General features: G+C 39.9%; 4 protein-coding genes across 4 annotated transcripts; 2 read left to right on the forward strand and 2 right to left on the reverse strand.

Annotated features, from left to right (window-relative positions):
• Positions 1-840: 840 nt before the first annotated feature.
• Positions 841-1,686, forward strand: LOC148855097 (Calcium-binding EF-hand family protein). The gene has a single exon (XM_088941121.1). The coding sequence runs from the start codon at positions 982-984 to the stop codon at positions 1,471-1,473; it is 492 nt and encodes a 163-aa protein (XP_088797247.1). The 5' UTR covers positions 841-981; the 3' UTR covers positions 1,474-1,686.
• Positions 1,687-1,734: 48 nt separating this feature from the next.
• LOC148855098 (putative pentatricopeptide repeat-containing protein At3g15130) lies at positions 1,735-4,785 on the forward strand. Its single transcript, XM_088941118.1, has one exon. The coding sequence runs from the start codon at positions 2,309-2,311 to the stop codon at positions 4,169-4,171; it is 1,863 nt and encodes a 620-aa protein (XP_088797244.1). The 5' UTR covers positions 1,735-2,308; the 3' UTR covers positions 4,172-4,785.
• LOC148855099 (Pentatricopeptide repeat (PPR) superfamily protein) lies at positions 4,508-7,382 on the reverse strand. Its single transcript, XM_088941117.1, has one exon. The coding sequence runs from the start codon at positions 7,293-7,295 to the stop codon at positions 5,166-5,168; it is 2,130 nt and encodes a 709-aa protein (XP_088797243.1). The 5' UTR covers positions 7,296-7,382; the 3' UTR covers positions 4,508-5,165.
• Positions 7,383-13,825: 6,443 nt separating this feature from the next.
• On the reverse strand, positions 13,826-16,214 carry LOC148855100 (thaumatin-like protein). The gene is made up of 2 exons (XM_088941120.1): positions 14,903-16,214; positions 13,826-14,704 (listed from the first exon to the last, which is right to left on the reverse strand). Exons 1-2 carry the CDS (start codon positions 14,964-14,966, stop codon positions 14,028-14,030), a joined length of 741 nt encoding a protein of 246 aa, XP_088797246.1. The 5' UTR covers positions 14,967-16,214; the 3' UTR covers positions 13,826-14,027.
• Positions 16,215-19,073: the final 2,859 nt, after the last annotated feature.

Raw genomic sequence — 19,073 nt, forward strand, 5'->3', positions numbered from 1 at the left:
TCAAGTCCTGGGCCAGGGCCTAGCTAGGCCACACGAGCTATACGACCAACCATCAAAAACGACCCAGACGGAGTCGAGTCTATGCTTGTCCACTTCAACTTTTCATTGTAAATCTGTATCACTTTCGGGTACATACTGATAACCCATCATTCTCGGGGTCGACAAGCCGCCCATAGAAAACTGAAAACCAACCAGTAAAAGAAAAGAAAAAGAAAATTGAATAGCATTCGACTCTTCTAACGAGTCGAGTCTGGTCTGGATCCATCTAAATCCAGACCCAAATCTGAACGATGAGTTTGGGCCGGGCTATGGGGTATGGGCCTATACCATTAAATACATCAATACCACTTTATTGGTTACCACTTACCAGTTTTATAATACCGGTTACAAGATTTTCTAAGGTATATGGATGATTATCCCAATTACATGCATCACCTACATGAATCTTGTTTCGCTTATATAGGTTAAGGCCTGGACTGAAGTATTGGGCCCAAGCTTGACCCAAAACTTTTTGGGCCTCATGTGGCCCAGAAACATGTGGGCCTGGGTAGAAATGATCACCCTTAATTTGGATTTGGGTCCTATGAGTTATATTTGGGCCCATATAAATCCGATTCATTTGATTATCTACTTACGAAAAAGAAGGAAAAAAAGGAAAGAAGAACAAGGGAGGCCAAATTATTGACATCAGTAATGTTTTGTAATCGACGTGTTTGGCTATTATGACCCGAACCCAAAAAAAAAAAAGAGTTTTTTGTCGGTTGAAGATCCGTGTTTGAAGGCGACTTTGTTTAAATGCCGCGTTTAAACCGCGTGAGTGTTAATAAATCAATCGAGCGTTTACCTTTCTCTTTTCTTTTTTATCTTTTTTCGATAATCCGAACAACGAAAGCGGTTGGTTGGTGGTTGTAACGAGGAAGATCAGAGAAAACAAGTACAGAAGCTCTCGAAGCCCAGAGAGAGAGAGAGAGAGAACCAACCATGTCCAAGAAATCTGGTTCTTCAATTGCACTGGATGCTGAGAAGAGGGAAGAGATTGAGAGAGTGTTCAGACGATTCGACATGAATGGCGACGGCAAGATATCCTCCAAGGAGCTCGGCGACGTCCTACGAGCCCTCGGCACCGAGGTGTCGGCGGATGAGGTTAAACGCATGATGGAGGAGATGGACACCGACGGCGATGGATTCATCGACCTGAATGAATTCGCCGACTTCCATAGTTCCATGATTGGGGAAAAGAAGAGCGGTGATGAGCTGAGCGAGTTGAAGGACGCCTTCGACTTGTACGACAAGGACAAGAACGGATTGATCTCGGCGGTGGAGTTGCAAATGGTGTTGAATGGGTTGGGAGAGCCGTATACGGTTGACGATTGCAGGCGGATGATCAGCTCCATCGATGCCGACGGTGATGGAAACGTTAGCTTTGAGGAGTTCAAGGTGATGATGAACAATGGAAGAGCTTCTGCTCAATAGTTCTAATCCTGTAAACATCAAAATCAATCGATGGATGACGAAGCCAAACATATGTCTGTACATGTGGTTTCATGGATTAATCTCCGGTCTATGTGTTTCGCTTCGTTTTTTTTTTTTTTTCTTTTGTTTCTGTTTGTGATATGAATGAATCATGTCAAAGAAAACCAGAACGAAAGAACATGAATCGATCAGCTCAATTTCATAGTTATGGAATTTTGTTTTTCTTTTATCATACGTAGAAAGTAGGTAATGCAAGTTTGGATTTTCGATTTTTGTACATTTTCTTTTATTTATGGGTTTTAAGGAAGGCCCATGACTTAAGCCTGAGGCAGGTGGATGACGCTGATGTGACTTAGAAGTGGACCAGACGGCCCAGACCAGAGCGAAACGTTGACCTCTGACCTGTGGCTTCTCAGTTCTCTAGGGTTTGGGTTTTGGTGTGTACGGTAAGACTTCTGAAACATGGGACAGGTGGCAAGTAAAAGGCTGAACACCATTTACGAATCACTTGGCCTTGGCCCCGAACCCAAGAATATTTTAGGTGGGTCCCATCATGGTTGGCTGCCGGCTGGGAATGTCTGATTTTGACACGTGGTAACTGCCAATCAACCTCCCAGACACACGTGCTGGGGTGACATATCTAACAGCCACGTCATACCATCTCATCAGTCATGACTCATGAGACATGAATCATCACCTCTTGTGCCAGGTCAATGCTAGCACCACGTGTCCCATGATGCCGTGGCCGCAACAGGCGTTGCAGACAATGCGCCGTGGGCCGTTTTTATCTAGGATTTAGCCCAACGAAGAACTTACAGCCTGCAAATCTCTTAGAATGCGCCGTGGGTCATCCACCACCCTGGAGGGCATTCTCCTGCAGTTCCGCCTCTGCAAATCAGCTACAGAGATTTCTGGTCACCATCGCCGTTACCCCATTCCCCATTTGTTTACAGGGATTTCAAGCCTATCCACCCCAATTGCGAGACACCCATTTGAAGAATTTGATACTCAATACGACAACTCAATCAGATTGCACCGCTTTAGCCATGTATTACAGGAAGGCGCCAACGCCCGCGACCTCCGAGCAGGCATGTTGGTTCATGCCCAACTCCTAAAATTGGCTCCTAATGGCTTCCTTTCCCTGTGGAACAAAGTTCTCGGGCTGTATGCTCTATGTGGACACACTCGGCTTCTGTGTTTCCTGTTTGAAACAATGCCTGAGAGAAATGTAGTTTCTTTCAATACAATGATTTCCTCTTATTTTGGCCATAATCGTAACAGTGTCAGAGCCTTGCAAGTTTTCTCCAAGATGCAAGAGGAGGATGTCAAGCCGGACCGTATCACCCTATCTGCATTGATACGGGCTTCTGTGCTTTTAGACACTTCACACTTGATAGAGCTCTTTCATGCCCAAGCAATTCAATATGGTTTAAGTTCTAATGAGTTCGTGGGGAGCGCGTTGGTTGATGGGTATGCGAAGAAAAGGAGGTTAGAATGTGCTTTACGTGCATTTGATGAGATAGCTGAACTAGATTTAGTCTCATGGAATATCATGATTGATGCATGTACATGTAATGATAGCAAAGACCATGCCTTGAGAATCTTCTCTCGGATGCGAAAGGAGGGTGCAAGGTTTGATGGCTTCACTTTGACGAGCATCACAAAGACATGTTCAGAACCAAGAGACCTGGAACTGGGTTTGCAGCTGCATGGTTGCATAGTGAAAGCCGGCCTGACTTCTGAAACGCCTATTGCCAATGCACTCATCACCATGTATGCAAAGTGTGAAGATGGAATGGTTTCTGCTACTCAAGTTTTTCAAAGAATGTTTACACCCAATATCATATCCTGGACTGCGATGATTGCTGGGTTGATGCAAAAAGGGCAGAATGAGGAAGCTGTTCGATTTTATAGGAGAATGCTGAGAATAGGCGTGAAGGAAAATGAGTTCAGCTTTGCTAGTATTCTTCCGGTGTATAGTAATTTGGCAAGCCTTGAGCAAGGTAGACAAGTTCATGCAAGGGTCATTAAATCATGGGTTGGCTTGGATTTATTGGTGCAGAATGGTCTTGTAGATATGTATTCGAAGTGTGGCAGCTTAGCAGATGCCCAATTGGTGTTCATGACCATGGAAAACCGTGATCTCATATCTTGGACAGTAATGATTACGGGATTTGGCCAGCATGGGAAGGGAAGAGAAGCTCTCAATTTCTTTGAAGCAATGATAAATGAAGGACTGAAGCCAGATGCTATTACATTTCTTGGATGTCTATCTGCATGTAGCCATAGTGGTCTCGTGGATGAAGGGCTTCAGGTTTTCAGGTCCATGATTGATGTTTATGGTGTCAAGCCAAAGCGAGAACATTATGCTTGTATAGTTGATATGTTTGGTCGTTCAGGGAGGTTGAAGGATGCAGAGAGATTTATTGAGGATACAGGGATTAAATCGGATGCTTTGGCATGGGAAGCATTGCTTGGTGCTTGTAGGATTCATGGGGAGATGGCACTGGGAAAGAGATCAGCAGAGAGGATTATGGAATTAGAACCTGAGAAGCATGGACCATATATGTTGTTATCAAATATGTATGCTGACAGGGGATTGTGGGATGATAAGGGCAAGTTGAGGGAGAGATTCTGTGCAAGCGGGTTGAGAAAGGAAACTGGGCACAGCTGGGTAGCATTGCAGGGCACACTGTAGAAGTTTTTGAATAGGATGATTAAACAACTTTCTAGATAAGCGAATGTTCTGGGTACTCGATCTTCATCAATAAATTAGGACTGGCTTTGTGAGAGATAATCAACTTAATTCAGCCTTAATCCTAACCATTTGCAGTCTGCTAGGACTGGTTTCATCATGAGAGGTGCCCATGCAAATTTTGTGATGTTGAAACTAGTTGGGTGCAGGGTGAGAAAAAAGACAGAGTTGGACATATTCTATGCAAATTGCAGGCCTGGACTAAGAATAATGTGTAAACCAAAATACAAGCTGAAGACAGAATATACCTCCATACCCATTACTTATACGTCAACAAACTTGTGACAAACCCTAACATGAAATTTATTCTCTGACAGCATCTTGAGTTACATTGATGTTGGAAATTAGCTTGGAAACCATAAAAAAAGCAGTTGATCGTGGTGAATGGTTTCTGTAAAGATGGCATTTATTTTTAAATCTTATTAATACAATTCATGGTTCTGATCACTGATCAAAAAATAAAAAAGAAAAAAAATATAGCTCTGATCAGTTAGCCATGTCTTTGTAATCAAATGATATTCGGATATATTCTACAGATGAGGAACTCTTTCTCCTGATGTTTGTTGTTTCTCTTCATAATAAATTTGACTACTTGTGTACTGCATCATGATATTCCTTGTATTCCAGATTGCTAAGAACAGAACCTGCCCTGAATTTGTGTATTCCAAACCTAGATGGATGGGCTAAGGCTTCTTTCAGTACTTCAGTACTTGATTATATACCCCATGTAGACATCTAACTTATCCTGCATCTCCTTTGATTATGTTGCCCAGTAAGCTGAGATAAATGCATGCAACTTCTTGATTCTCTAGTTCCAACTGTGCTACCAAAAATAATTCATGTAAGGTCAGTTTCTAACATTCTCTCTAAAATCTCAGGGTTCCTTTCAACCAGGACACTCAATTTCTTTCATTATGCTGGAAGTACATATCTCATGCTAGGTTGGACCTCCTTGTCCCCCAATTCTAGAATCCTTCTCCAACTTTTCTGCAACCTCTTTGCTTTGCGAAGGCAAAATATCAGCAGGGAACATTTTCTTTGAGTTCCGGTGCAACTTATCTAGAGTTCTCCATGTCACAGCATCTGGGACCAACCCATTTTTTCTCATCTCTCCCATTATCTGGTGAGCCTCTCTCTTCAAACCCAACTTGCAAGCATTGTCAATTAGAATGTTATAGTTAACAATGTTTGGGACAACCCCACAGTCAACCAGTTCATATAAGAAATTACATGCCTCATTCAGTTTACCTGACCCACATAAGCCTTTAAGAATTGCTGCATAAACATAGTCATCATGAATTCCTGAGGGCCAAATTACATTTTCCCAAAATTCCTTTACCTCCTCTATTCGGTCAGATCCGCATAATCCTTCAACCATAATTGTATAAGTTGTACTGTCAGCAACCACTCCTTGACCAACCATGTCACTGAAAATCCCCATTGCTTCATCAACTTTCTGTAATTTGCATAACCCCCGAAGAACTACATTGTAAGTAACAACACCACGACAAAGACCCTTTTCGGGCATTTTGTGGTGCAACAGGTCGAGGGCTTCTTTGATCTTTCCATCATTTAGTAGACCACAGATAATGGTCGTGAATGTAACAGCATCCGGAGCACAAAGATTTCCATTCAACATATCATGTAGGACTTTCAAAGCTTCTTCAACTCTTCCCATCTTGCAGAACCCATTAATAACGGTGTTGAGGGTAACTACATCAGGTTGGCACCCATCCTGAAGCATGGAAACAAGTACATTTAAAAGCTCACTAGGATTATCCATACAACAAAGCGCTCTTAGGAATATATTGTAGATTCGGGTTCGGTCCACACCTTGCTTATTCAGCATAAACTGAAGTAGATTCTTGGCTTTGCAAAGATCAGATTCTATGCAAAGACCCTCAACAAGGACCTTGAAAGTAGGTTCAGACGGCGAGTATCCAAATGCTTGTCCCTCTTCAAACAGTTGATAAGCCCTCATACATCCTCCTTCCTTGCTCAAACCGTGGATTATAGAATTGTATGAAACCAAGCTTGGAAAAAATCCCCTCTTTCTCATTATATACACAATCCTTGATGCCCCATGATTCCGTCCAGCTCTGCAAAGAGAATCAATCATCTGCCCGTAAGCAAATTCTTCGTTGACGCTTTTCCCTTGAGGCATCTCTTCAGCAATCCTGAAAACTTCATGAAAGAACCCTTCTCGACATAGAGAATCAATAAGATTAGCAAAAGCTGCATTATTGACAGAAAGGTCCTCCTCATCAATCATTATGCGCCAAAGCTGGCGCATCAATTCCGTCCCCTCCTCAACCTTCCGCTTCCTCAAAACACCTCTCAGCAATACACTATACGTGAGTGAATTTGGAACAACACCATTCTCGCCCATTTCATCAAACAGTTTCCGAACAACATTCAATTGCCCAACCTTGCAAAACCCATTGATAAGAGAAGTATAGGTGACAGTATTCGGAGCATGCCCACGACTTTTCATATCGAAGAACAACCTATGGGCTTCAATTGGATGCGAAATGGAGCATAGCTGATCAATTAGGCGGTTGTAATTGATTAACGATGGCACAAATGCTGTCTTTTCAGCAATTAAACCGCATACAAGGTGCAGTGTTTGATCCGGAGTTCTGGCGTCGAGGAGGCGGGCAATGAGGACATTGCAAGTACGCTCATCAGGGACACAGTCAGAGGCGATAGATAGGATAAGGCGGTGGTGGGCCTCGGAGAAACGATTAGAATCGCAGAGAGCGTGGATTATGCTGCTAAGGTTGAGCGAATCAGGGCGATACCCTCGGAGACGGAGGCGGTCGAGGAGATGAAGTGCGCCGTCTACGTTTCGTTCAATTGTGCAGAGTCTGTGAATCTTTCTACCCCAGTAAGACCTGTTGTTTACGTTTACGCTCTCCTCTCCTTCTTCGTCTTCCTCCGCCTGTTTATCCAGCAAATGAGACGTCAGATGAGTGGTTTGCTGGCAATAAGTGTTGAATTGAACGGGGAAGAAAGAAAGGGAACCAAAGAGCTTTTTGCTTGTGAATTGAAGGGGGATGAGAAACATATTCTTCAGTCTTCACCTGTTCAGCTGTAAGCTTGATTTCGTTATTCTGGTGGATTCGGACGAACTCGAACAAAGCTGCTGCCAATTCAACTCACATCTACCGACCCGGTCTGGTCTAACATTCACAATCGGGTCAAGTTGGTCTTGCCATGGCCCAAGGATCTTGACATAGTGCTTTAAGTAGGTGTGATAAACTGATAATGGTCTCGGCAGCCATTCAGGCTTTGCGGCAGCCATTCAGGCTTTGCACCTGTGAATAAGGGTTATAGTCTGTGCCCAGCCTACGTGGGCGAAGGTAGGGCCAAGTTTGACTCTGGGCCTACGTGTACTCTAAAATTTGTGAGTTTGATGCGAACCCAGACCTTAATACAAAACTTAGGCTCAACCCCAGAATTTTTGGTCCAACCCGGGTGAAAATGATCACCCCTAGCTTTTAAGTCAACCTTAGTTATTCTAGCCAAATCGTTTCAGGTAGAAAGAGCAGTGGTATCTGTTTTGAACAAAATAAAATACAGTTTAGAAAGAGCAGATGGTCAGACCAAAAAATTAGGAGAGAACGGCTTTTCACTTTTGGCCATTTTTTGCCCAACCTGGGCTCGAGCCCAACTCAGACCGAGTTTGGGCTTTAGGCCCAATTCTTAGGGTTGGGCCTAGGTTACCCGGCCCAACCCGCTTGACTATACGCCCAGTGTTTAGAAAATTGGATTAGATCGGCAATCAAACCGGTTGAACCATGACCTAGGGCCCTAATCGGTTCAGTCACATCCCAATAACCAGACTTGTTCGAAACCCGATGAAAATCGGCTAATCGATCAATTTAATCGGGAAACTAGTCTTGGTTTCATAAAATTGCCCAAATCCATACATAAGTGAAATTTTAAAATGTTAGGTGGTGTTTGATAAATTTAAAATCTGAAAAGTTAAAAGGATATAATTTATGTCTGAAATCTAAAAAGAAGCATAGGTACTTTTTAAAGGCTTTGAATCCATAACTTTGTTTGTGTTGTATCAACCCTTTACCATTTGAAATTTATTGATTTTACCATTTTACCCTAGAACATACTATTTGAAAATGTTGAGTTCAATTCATATTATCTCAAATTTTCAACTTCAAAATAATACAAATAATAAATAATAAATTAATAATTACTAATTACTAATTAATAAATGAAACGATTAAAATTAAAAAAATAATTAATGACTATAAAAATATTAAAATAATTAATAATTAATAATTTACACAAATAAAAATTAAAATAACTTTTAAAAACTAATGAAATAATTAAAAATTACTAGTAAATAAAAATAATTAATAAATAATAAATAACACAAGTAAAATTAATAAAAATATTAGAATAATTAATAATTAAATAAATAATTTATAATCAATAATTATTATTAATGTTAATATTCACTGAACAGATGTCGTTGCAAGTTGCAACGATAGTGTCGAGAAGACAGGGGAGAGAGAGAGAGATCAAATGGAGTAGGGGTATTTTTTTACTTTAGGCCATGTTTGAAATGCATCTTAGCGTGTTAAGTGACGGGCTTGAGTCTTAAAATTTCAGATCTGAAAAAACTTTTCAAATCATATTTCAGATGCAACACCAAATAAGCATTGCATCTGAAAAGTAGATATTTAAGATTCAGGCATCTAAAAAGTATTATCAAACACCACCTTAGTAACAAGATTTGAACCCAATACCTCTTATTTTTATAGATTACTTAATTACTACTAATCCACTTTTTTACTTATTATGTACATATTTTAAAGAAAATGTAATTTAAAAGGCCTAAACCCTAGTAATTTGTTTTAAAATTCAAAAGCTTACCATCCATCCACTACATTTAAATACATTAAAGTTATATTATATATAGTATTTATATGACCCATAGACCATAGTATATATATATCATATTATCACAATTTGACCAGAATCAAACCTCTGACCCACGAATAGGGGCAAAAGCAAGTATGGTGGGGGTCCTTGTCCCCCCACCACCAAAATTTTTGTTAAATACTTAAATCATTAATCATTATTTATATAGGGTTAGTAATGGGAGGTTGGTCAAAATGTAATAAACAGGGTCATTACACCCCCCCCCAAAAAAAAAAAAACTTACATACTCTAACTCTCCTCCAACCCCCAAAATAAAAAAAAAGAAAAAAAAATGAAATTATTTTTTCTTTAAAAATATGTAATAAATTCAAACCTTCTCAAATACCTTACTTCTGCTTCAACTTCCCCCCACCCGCACTCCCAAAATAAAAATAAAAAATAAAAAATCCTGGCTCGGCTACTGCGCATTAACCTCTCTCTTCTCCTATATGCATCTCCTATGCATTGTATACACAGATACAGACATACAGTTTGCTGTTTTAAGCTTTTACGTTGTAATAGGTACATTTAGTAATGCGCCCCACCGTGAGAGGTGTTGATGGGGTTGGACCACATGCAGTCTGCAGTTGTACAAACGCTTCAGGTACAATAGTACATCCAGCTAAGCGTGCAACTAACAAGAGTAGTCCGTACTACTGATTTGGGTAACAGAAAATTTTAAAAATATGTTTCTCTTCTGTTTTTACAGGAAAACCTTTTTAATCTTTTTATAATCTAATTGTTGTCTTTCCTTTCACTTTTTCTTAATTTGCTTTTACCAAAACTGATAGTTTGGCCTTTAGGCTGTGTTTGGTTTGAAGGAAAAAGTAGGGAAAGAAAGGGAAAAATAAGGAAATTTATACAAGGTTTGTAAAGGTTTATAAAGGTTTTCCTACATTTTTCTTCCTTTCCTTACTTTTTCTTTCAAACCAAACATAACCTTAATGTCCGTTTGATGGAATGACATTTTTCCATTGGAATGGCCATTCGAACTTCATACCTAAAATAATAGCTTTTAAATTTTTCAAAATTTACATTTTAGAGTTATAAAACGCCACCTAAATTTAGCTGGCAAAAAGAAAAGCCAAGTGACTTAACCCCCCCCCTCTCCCCCCAAATTCTCTTCATATAGAGTAGTCATGAGCTGAGCTTCTCACGAGCTATTCGAGCTTGACCAGTGAAAAATTTAGCTTAGCTCGATTTAAACCAAGCTTCGAGCCCATTAAATGGCTCATGAGGCTCGTGAGCTTAATCGAGTTTAGTATGATAAACAAATAATTTTTTATTATATACATACATACACACATACATACATACATATAAATATATATAAATAAATAATTTTTACTATATATATTAATATTTTATATATAATATTTTTATTTTTATGTATAATGGTAAATAACTTTTATAATTTTTATTGTTTGTATGTAAAATAAAAACATTTTGATATGTATATTTTTAATTTTTATATGTATAATAATAAATAATTTCTATAATTCTTAATTTTTTGTATGTAAAATAAAAATATATTTTTTTATATGTATAATTTTTATTTAAAAAAATGATTGGCTTGCAACTGAGCCGAGCTCAAACTTGTGAACTTTGAACCAAGCCGAGCTCAAGCTCAAGTCTCTAGCTCGAATTGAGTTCGAGTCTATTAACTATCCAAGCTCAAATAACCAAGAACTTGCGTCAGCTCGACTCGAATCCACCCTTATTTTCATCTAATGTCAACCTTAATTGAGAATTTTACATATCTCATTAAATTTGATTTTGATTCCCATCTCAACCAAACAAATGGAGAATAAGCAATTTTAATTCCCTTTCCACAAATTAAACGATAGATTTTTGGGGAGGAAAGGATAGAAATTGATTGCTTAACTAGCTAATTTGTTGTGTTGATTTCAAGCTAATTTCAAGCGCAGCTTGGGCCCACGTTTGGGGTTTCCATAATTTGCCACCTGTCATGTACTTCAAGAACCATAAGAGACCCACCATGGAATGAGCATCTAAAAGCATAGTTCAAAGTATCCATATGCCTCTATGTATCAGCATAGGCATATCGGTACTTAGATACATGCAGAAATACTTTTTTCAGTTTTTTAATTTGGTTTTCGGAAAGATATTTTAACATTTTTTATTAAAAAGAGTGGGTCCCAAAACACTTGTAAATAGGTGTATCAAACCCCCCCAAAGATATGAGTATCGAAATTTTGAACCATGTCTAAAAGTTACAACACAGTGGTTGTGGCTAGAATGAACATTAACTTTGATGATTTGGAACTTAGAAGTAGGGATGGCAATGGGGCATGTTCAGAGATGGTTTTGTAAATTCTAGACCCTACACACCTCTTTAGACCTCCGGATTTGTACCCTCCCAAAAACCCATATTGGTTTGGATTTTCAAAATCCAAATTCTCCCCGCAAATGAAAACGTAAAACCCTCCCCACATTTAAGGATGAGGTGGGTCGGGTTGGTAGGTTGGATCTAAAACTTGCATCTAATTTTCTAATATTTCTTATTATATATAAGCAATAAACAGATAACATAAACACGAGCATCAAAATTTATAATTATTTGATTAAAGCATTTAAAAAACACATAAAATATCAATTATCCTTATCATAAAATTCTAAACTGTATTAAATTCAACACCTAATACATTAAGTTTTCATGTTGTACGTACGTTGAAACGGATCAAGTTTATAGAGGTTATAAAATCTCCAAACTCATACCTACCTCAAAATATGTTTTTCAAGAAAAAAGAAAACCCACCCCATTGAGGCAAGTACCTATCGTGTAAGGTAGAAATTGCCATTATAAAAGCATGGGCTTTTTTGGGCATCATTTGTAGAGGTTTTTTTTTTTATTTTAACAAAAAATTTTCTCAACCAATTGTAGGATCCCAGTTTGTCATGTCTTTCCGTGCATTCTTTCAATTGTTTACAAGCCGGGTAGACCGTGCCACAGTCTTTTTCCATTTGATTCGTAACAGATCTGGCCACCAAAAATCGGTGCACTGAAAAGAAATGGAAATATATGCGGTAGCCAAACTAGCTTTGGACTGCTCAGATCTTCATGCAAAAGCTTAATGTCTTTTTACTGTCAGAACTATCAAAAGATCTTCCAAAAAAGATTCACCAAACTACCCCTAAAGCAGTTGATCTACTTGGCAATAGCCATTCAACAGTTTGACAGGATAGTGGGTCCCCGTTGAAAGCTGTAAATATATCATGGATTTGCAAGCTAGCGAGATCTGGGACCCATTTAACCATTTAAGTCATTTCAAAATTCAAATATGGAGAAAAGAATCCGCTACAGCTCTTAAGGTTTTGTTTGGAAACAATGCAAATGGAGTGTAAATCTCGATTTAGGGTAAATTTACACTTTGTTTCACTTTTACCTATGTTTGGCAACATTACATTTATGACAGACCAATGCATATTTACATTGATAATAAGACGTAAAAGTACATCAATAAAAAAAAAGTAAATTTACATTCAAGTGAACTTTTGATAAATAAATTAAAAAAAAAAACATACTTTATTAGAATTCATGTTTTCATCCATAACTTGCCATTTCTCATGCTCATCAACAACATGGAGCAACCAGTCTCCACCGGATGGAAGGATGGACCCTACCTGGTGGACCAGCTGGCTCAAAGAATCAGCAAGCACAAAATAGTATGGCCGTCTGATTTTACAACAATAAAAGTCTCTTAAAGAGGAAAAAGCTTTCTTACTCTTGGGTCATGTACATAGTTTCTAGAAGTGTTGTTCACAGGTTCAGGATTTCAGGACAGGTTTGTAAGGCTTTACAAGAAAAACATTTTTTTTTTCCATTTGTCTGGTGTATACTTCCTCCTTGTAAAAGTATATCGATGGAGTTAAAAGCCGATGGGTTTAAAATAATGAATTGTTGAAAATTTTTTAGTGTGTAAATAAAACACTGATTTAAACCTTATACCGAAAATAAACACGTGAAAATACGGATGAGGATTAGAATTTTAAACCTTATAATAAAAATAAATATAGACAAATATGAATGATAATTAAGTTTTATATCTATTCACATTTACACCACAAACAGACGCAACTGGCCCATATAATACATCAAATAATAGAAATTTATATATAGGACTTATGGCCCAGATTGCAATTAGACGACCCAGAAACCCGCAGAACCCCATCGGTTTTAGTACCAACATCGGGAGATATTACCAATACATGGCGGAGATGTGGTCTCCTCCCCCAAGCTGGCCATTTGTTCTGGGCTCCCCTCTAAGGACCCTGGTTGGATGGATAATCTCTCATGCACCACAACCAGCACCAACTACACTGTTAAATCTCAGAAGGCCCATCACAATATCACATGGCTTACCTGACAAAACCCAGACCCAACAGCTGGTCTTCAGTCTTCACCCACACCATCACCACATGGCCAACAACTGGTTCCAACTCTTGTAACTTTACATGTCCAATCCCACTGCCCACTACTCCCCTTGACAAGATCAACAAAAAGGCAGCCATTAACTACAGAGGAACTATCAAGTATCAACTTTGATCATTGAACTGGTTTCAGACTGGAGTTCTCCCAATCCGATCTTCTAAAAGCCAACACCATTGAATAAACAAACAGAACCATTCTAGTCAAGCAAAGGAAGTATAGATAGATAAATTAAAAACCCACTCATCATAATTTGCCAAGAGAGTCATAAAGGCTATTACTCGATTACAACTGTAATTTCTGAAAGATCATATAAGAGAGAAACACTGGTTAATTATAGCCTTAGTGAACAAACACTGACTAAAGATAGATTGAGAGAGAGAGAGAGAGAGAGGAAAGGATCTAATGGTGAGGACAAAATGTGACCAAGTAGCTCCCACCACGGCAGGTCTCAATGCTAGTTGGGTCATCATAGGCGTAGGAATAAGCCTTGGGACAAGCAGACTTGAAGATCCTGGAATAAGCAGTTGGCTTGCAGGACTGAGGGTTGCCGTAAGTCCCGGTGCAACAGAATTTGGGCGACTTGAATGCAAAGCAAGCGCTCTTACAAGCCACCACCCGCAGGTTGTCGCGAGATCGGACTTGCAACCCGACCGGGCACATCTCATTCAGATCGCTAATGCAGCCTGCGTAGTTGCACTTTCCGCTGCCCCTAAACGGGGTGATGGAGATGGGCAGGTTGTAGCCGTCGACAAGGCTGACGTCGTAGAAATCTTGTTCCCCGAATGTGATCTCAGCTAGGGTGGCTGGGGGTGTCCCACCGAGGCCATTGCAGTAGAGGTTCCCGCCACAGTCGCCGGTGACACAGCAGCCTCTGCCAGTGGCGTCGAAGTAGCAGTCCTGACGACCCCAGATGCGGCCGGACCAGCCGGCCGGGACTTTGAGGGAGTAGGCTTGGTTGGGTTTGAGCTTAAATCCGCCTCGGGCGATGACGGGCTTGCCTGCACCTGGTTGAATGCCTGGCCATACTGGGTGCGAGCATTTGTTGTACAGTGCAATTGTCGTTGCTGAGACCTCAACTGAACAAACAAAACCAAAAGGTTAGCTAGCTTTCTTAGCTACTGTGTGTGTGTGTGTGAGAGAGAGAGTATAGTGTCTTAAATCTTGAAGAGTTAATAAACAAAATATTAATATATTCAGAAGCCATTATCCAGCTGAAGAAACAGAAATGGAACAAAGGTAAAGAGAATAAAGGCAGAGAGAGAGAGAGAGAGTACCTGAAATGTGGCTAAAGAAGAGGATGAAGAGTAGAGTAAGAAGAGGTCTCAGCATCACCTCCATGGTTGAGCAGCAGGGATACTGAATGTGTCGCTTTAGTATTAGAGTTTGTACACTTATTTCAGATGGTCTGTTTTATTCGTAAATAAAGGAGAAGTGGGTCTTTGGTTTGGTATTGGCCCTGATGTGGTGTAGTGGTAATTGTAAAAGATTGAAGAAAATAGTGGGGAAAAAGTCAGTCGTGTTTTTACAGAGAATGGGGCTCCCTTGTCTCCCTCTCTCTCTGTCTCTCTTCTTTTCTCCATGAGTGGAGATAAAAAAAAGCACAGAGAAGGCAGGGTTGGAATCATCCGAATGATGACAAAGTGACTCTAATACCGAGGCTGTCAGTCACAGTGGGGATAAGTGTCTCCATTCAAAAATTAATCAATTCACATGTCTTTGAAATCAGACTTCCTTGGATGCTATCTTTCCACTGTTGCAAACCTACACCAAAACCCACAGAAGTTCTTAGGCCCACGACTCAGAAACAGTAAGAAGGTTTTCCTTGCTGAACATGCATTGGCAAAGGATACAGGCAAACAGCCAAGCATCCATTAAACAATGCCAACAATGAACAAGATTACAAAAGAGGTGCTGGGGAAAAAAAAAAAAAAGAGAGAAGAAAAGGTTGTTTGTTGTATAGAGAATATGGTGATCAGTACTGTTTTACCCCAAAAAAACGATCAGTACTGTACCGCACTAGCCATGGGGGGCCAAGAGTTCATGTTCATGTTAGGGTTTAGAATGTAGAGACTAGAGACTAGAGAGTGAAAAACTGAAAATTGGGAGAAGCGAACAGTTGGGCTATTGAAGATTAAACAAAGGGCTTTGACCCATGAACCTGTGTTGGGTAGGCTCTAATGCTCTAGCTGTGTGCAGGCAGTATAGTAATCGTGTGTTGGAAAATGAAGAAAACATATCTGAGTGACCTCCTCTCACACTGCCCGAGCTATCAAACTCCGAATAAACATAAAAGATTGCATTGGCATAATGGCATTGCTGGTCGTCTGAAAAAAAAAAAACAAAGATTGCAGAATCTCAGATATCTATAAACTTTTAGCATTAGGGTTAATTAAATATTTAGTGGCAGTGGATTACCGCATAGTCTGTACTCTGTACTGTGGAGAATGCTATGGTAAGGATTAAGGAAGATTCTAAAGTCTGGAGTAGGCCACTTAGGTGGAACATTTTCTGGATTTCTCAAATATCTTTCTCCGTTGTAACTGTAGAAGGGCAACCTCTTGAAAGTTGAAACTGACTACTACCCCCTGTTCTTTGAAATCTTTTGTGAGGTTAATAGTTTGAATTTTTTTGGGTGTAAGTTCATTTCAGATGAAGAAATTCCGCAGCGTGACGGGATCTGCTCCTCACAAATGGGCGCCTCACAAGCACTTCCACCGTGCGTTGGGAACGTGTGAGGAGCAGATCTGGTCTCGCCTGCAGCGCATTATTTGGCTAGTCGGGATTGTCAAAAGGGATCTTGGTTGAATCCTCTCCCAAGCATTCTCAGTACTCGATTTAGGGCCTTTGTTGATTTGTTAACAAATGATTTCACTTTTTATCAAAAATAAATAAACTGTACATGATCTTCCTGTTTGAGTTTCTTCAAATACTTTTCAGCAACTGTAACAGTAGATGTTTCCAATGCACAATGAGATGTAAATGTGGGTGTAGGGTGCTTTTGGGGCGCCAATGTGATTTTGTTAGCCTTGAGCTAAAACTGTGAATCATGGTCTTAGATGCATTGATGTGACGCTACCTTGAATTGGACAAAATGCATTAAGGTGGTGCCACAAGGCCTTGACAAAATGCATGATTTCACGGTTTTTCCAAACTAAATTAATTGTGAAAGAGAGTGACTTGGGTTTTCATTTTTTCTTTACTGTTTAGGTGGAAATACAAGAGAGGAGTTCATCTGTGGCTCCTCCTCTCCTTTTCTCACATAAGAATATTTATTGTTTAAATGAAATCATTAAAAATATAACAAGGTAAAATTAAAACCCTTATCCTATATTTGGTTTTAAGGAAAAAGTAGGGAAATGAAAGAAAAGTAAGGAAAACCTTCACAGATCTTATATAGGTTTTTCTACCTTTTCCTTCAAACCAAATTACATGTTCCCTTCATAGATCTTGTATAGGTTTCCTTACCTTTTCCTTCAAACCAAATTACATAGTCTTTGGGTTTTATTGTCTCTCACAAAATCCATATTTACTCTCTCTCTCTCTCTCTCTCCTTGATAGTCAATGTTTATAACATCTCCCTCCCCATTAAATGCTTCTTTTCCTTTTAAATCCCTTTTAACTCCTTTTCGGCTCTCCGTAAGAAAGTTGGGGTGTAAATTATATGACTTCATTAGGTTAGGTTAAGGACCAAGAACCCAAATTTGTCTACTATTACATGTGGTGAAGCAATTTTATTTTTATATAAAAATCTAAAGAATTATCAGGTTTTTCTTTCTTTTTTTATTAATTTTATGTAGATTTGTTTCATCCATTGTTTTGGTTGAACAGGGTCAAAGATAGTGTCCAACTCCTATGTATAAGTCAAATGTGCATGCATGCACAAATTCTTCGGTATTTAGCAATTCTCCCCGTTAGCAATATTTCAAGCCTTCCCCCACCAAGTAGGGGGGAGCCTCTTGGTTGCATGGTTGCAATATGTGCAATCAGTCTGTTCACATCAGCCTATACTTCAACCTTTTATTATTATCTTCTATCTAAAATTTTCAGCATTTTAATGAAGAATTAGTGTATTTGCTAATGGGGATATGTTGTAACAATTCTACCACAAAGAATCATTTATTTGAAGAATAGGCTCCAAAATGAACCCACATGCATGATCTCAAAAGTATCTTGATATATGGTTAAAATAGTGTTTTCTTTAAGGAAAATTTCATATTAAATATTTAATTAAATTTTTAATTACTAATATTACTAATGAATAAGAGATGAACTGCAGGCTAATGTAAACAGTAAACTGAAGATTGAACAGATGCCCAGTCTAGAGGGTTGTAAGGGTCCGTTTGGGAGGGTTTAGCATTGATAGAGCTGTGTTGGCAAAACTGCTTCTAAGAAGTTACCAAAAATAGTTTCACCGGAAAGTCATTTCCTCAGCTTGTGGAAGCTTATTTTTCGCTTTCCAGGTTTTTCACCAAACAAGGCTTCATGGCTTTTTATGTGAAGTCATTCCCTCTACATGGAAGATTTATTTGGATGTCATAAAGCAAATAAATAAATAAATAAAAGGGAATTGATGGAGGATGATTTGGCCCGACCTCGCAGCACGGGTACACGTGGGCGTGACCTTGCTCAAAGAGTGACTCAGCATGACAGCGCAACGAGCGTGAGCACAACTCGAAGGGAAAGTCCCACCGAGTTCAGCTCGGCAATTCGGCAGGTAAACAACTCATCGGAAGCCACCTTACCCGCACCTCCACCCCTGGGTTAAGGCACTTCGGGGGGTCTCGAGTTTGGGGCGCCCTAACCCCTTTTAAGGCCCGAGCTCCTCCCAATGGACCTCGGGCCACTCCTAGGCAAAAACACGCCGATCCTTCTCCAGACACCCCGAGGCACAGACACCTCGGGTCAGCTAGCTCGGCATAACCGGCTATAGGCGGCCCGTCATTCAAAGGACAGCCCAGCTCGAGGTAATTCGCGGGAGGGTAGTTCGGTATATCATAGGAGGGCTTCTTGCTCGACCGTCGTACCCGACAAATCTATGGACAACAGGCATGTCCCTCGCACTGCGCCTGCCACCTTTAGAAAGGTGTCCCGCACCTGACAGACACGTACCCTGTAACGACGGCCCCACACGTGCCACCTCAGCCTTGCTTGTAAACGGTTGTGGCAGACTCACAGTGGCGATTATACCTGCCCTGTCAGAAGTCAGAGGGCCTGAAGCAACGGAATTCAGTTATAAGGGGCTTGTTCTTAAGGAACAATGTATCTTAGAATCATCTACGCAACCTACACTCTTAGCCTTCGTTTTCCTTTTGCTTCTTGCACACAATACTAACTTAAGCATCAGAGCGTTCCCGCCAGGAAACCCCCCGGGAGTTCTTCCTCTTTCCTCTCGTCTCAGGTACCTCTCAGGAGCCACGCGAGCGCCAGGTAGGAGTGACCGGATTG

Source organism: Nelumbo lutea, chromosome 4 (assembly GCF_056320005.1).
Source record: "Nelumbo lutea isolate HS-2025 chromosome 4, American lotus-T2T, whole genome shotgun sequence".
In the NCBI taxonomy this organism is placed as follows: domain Eukaryota; kingdom Viridiplantae; phylum Streptophyta; class Magnoliopsida; order Proteales; family Nelumbonaceae; genus Nelumbo; species Nelumbo lutea.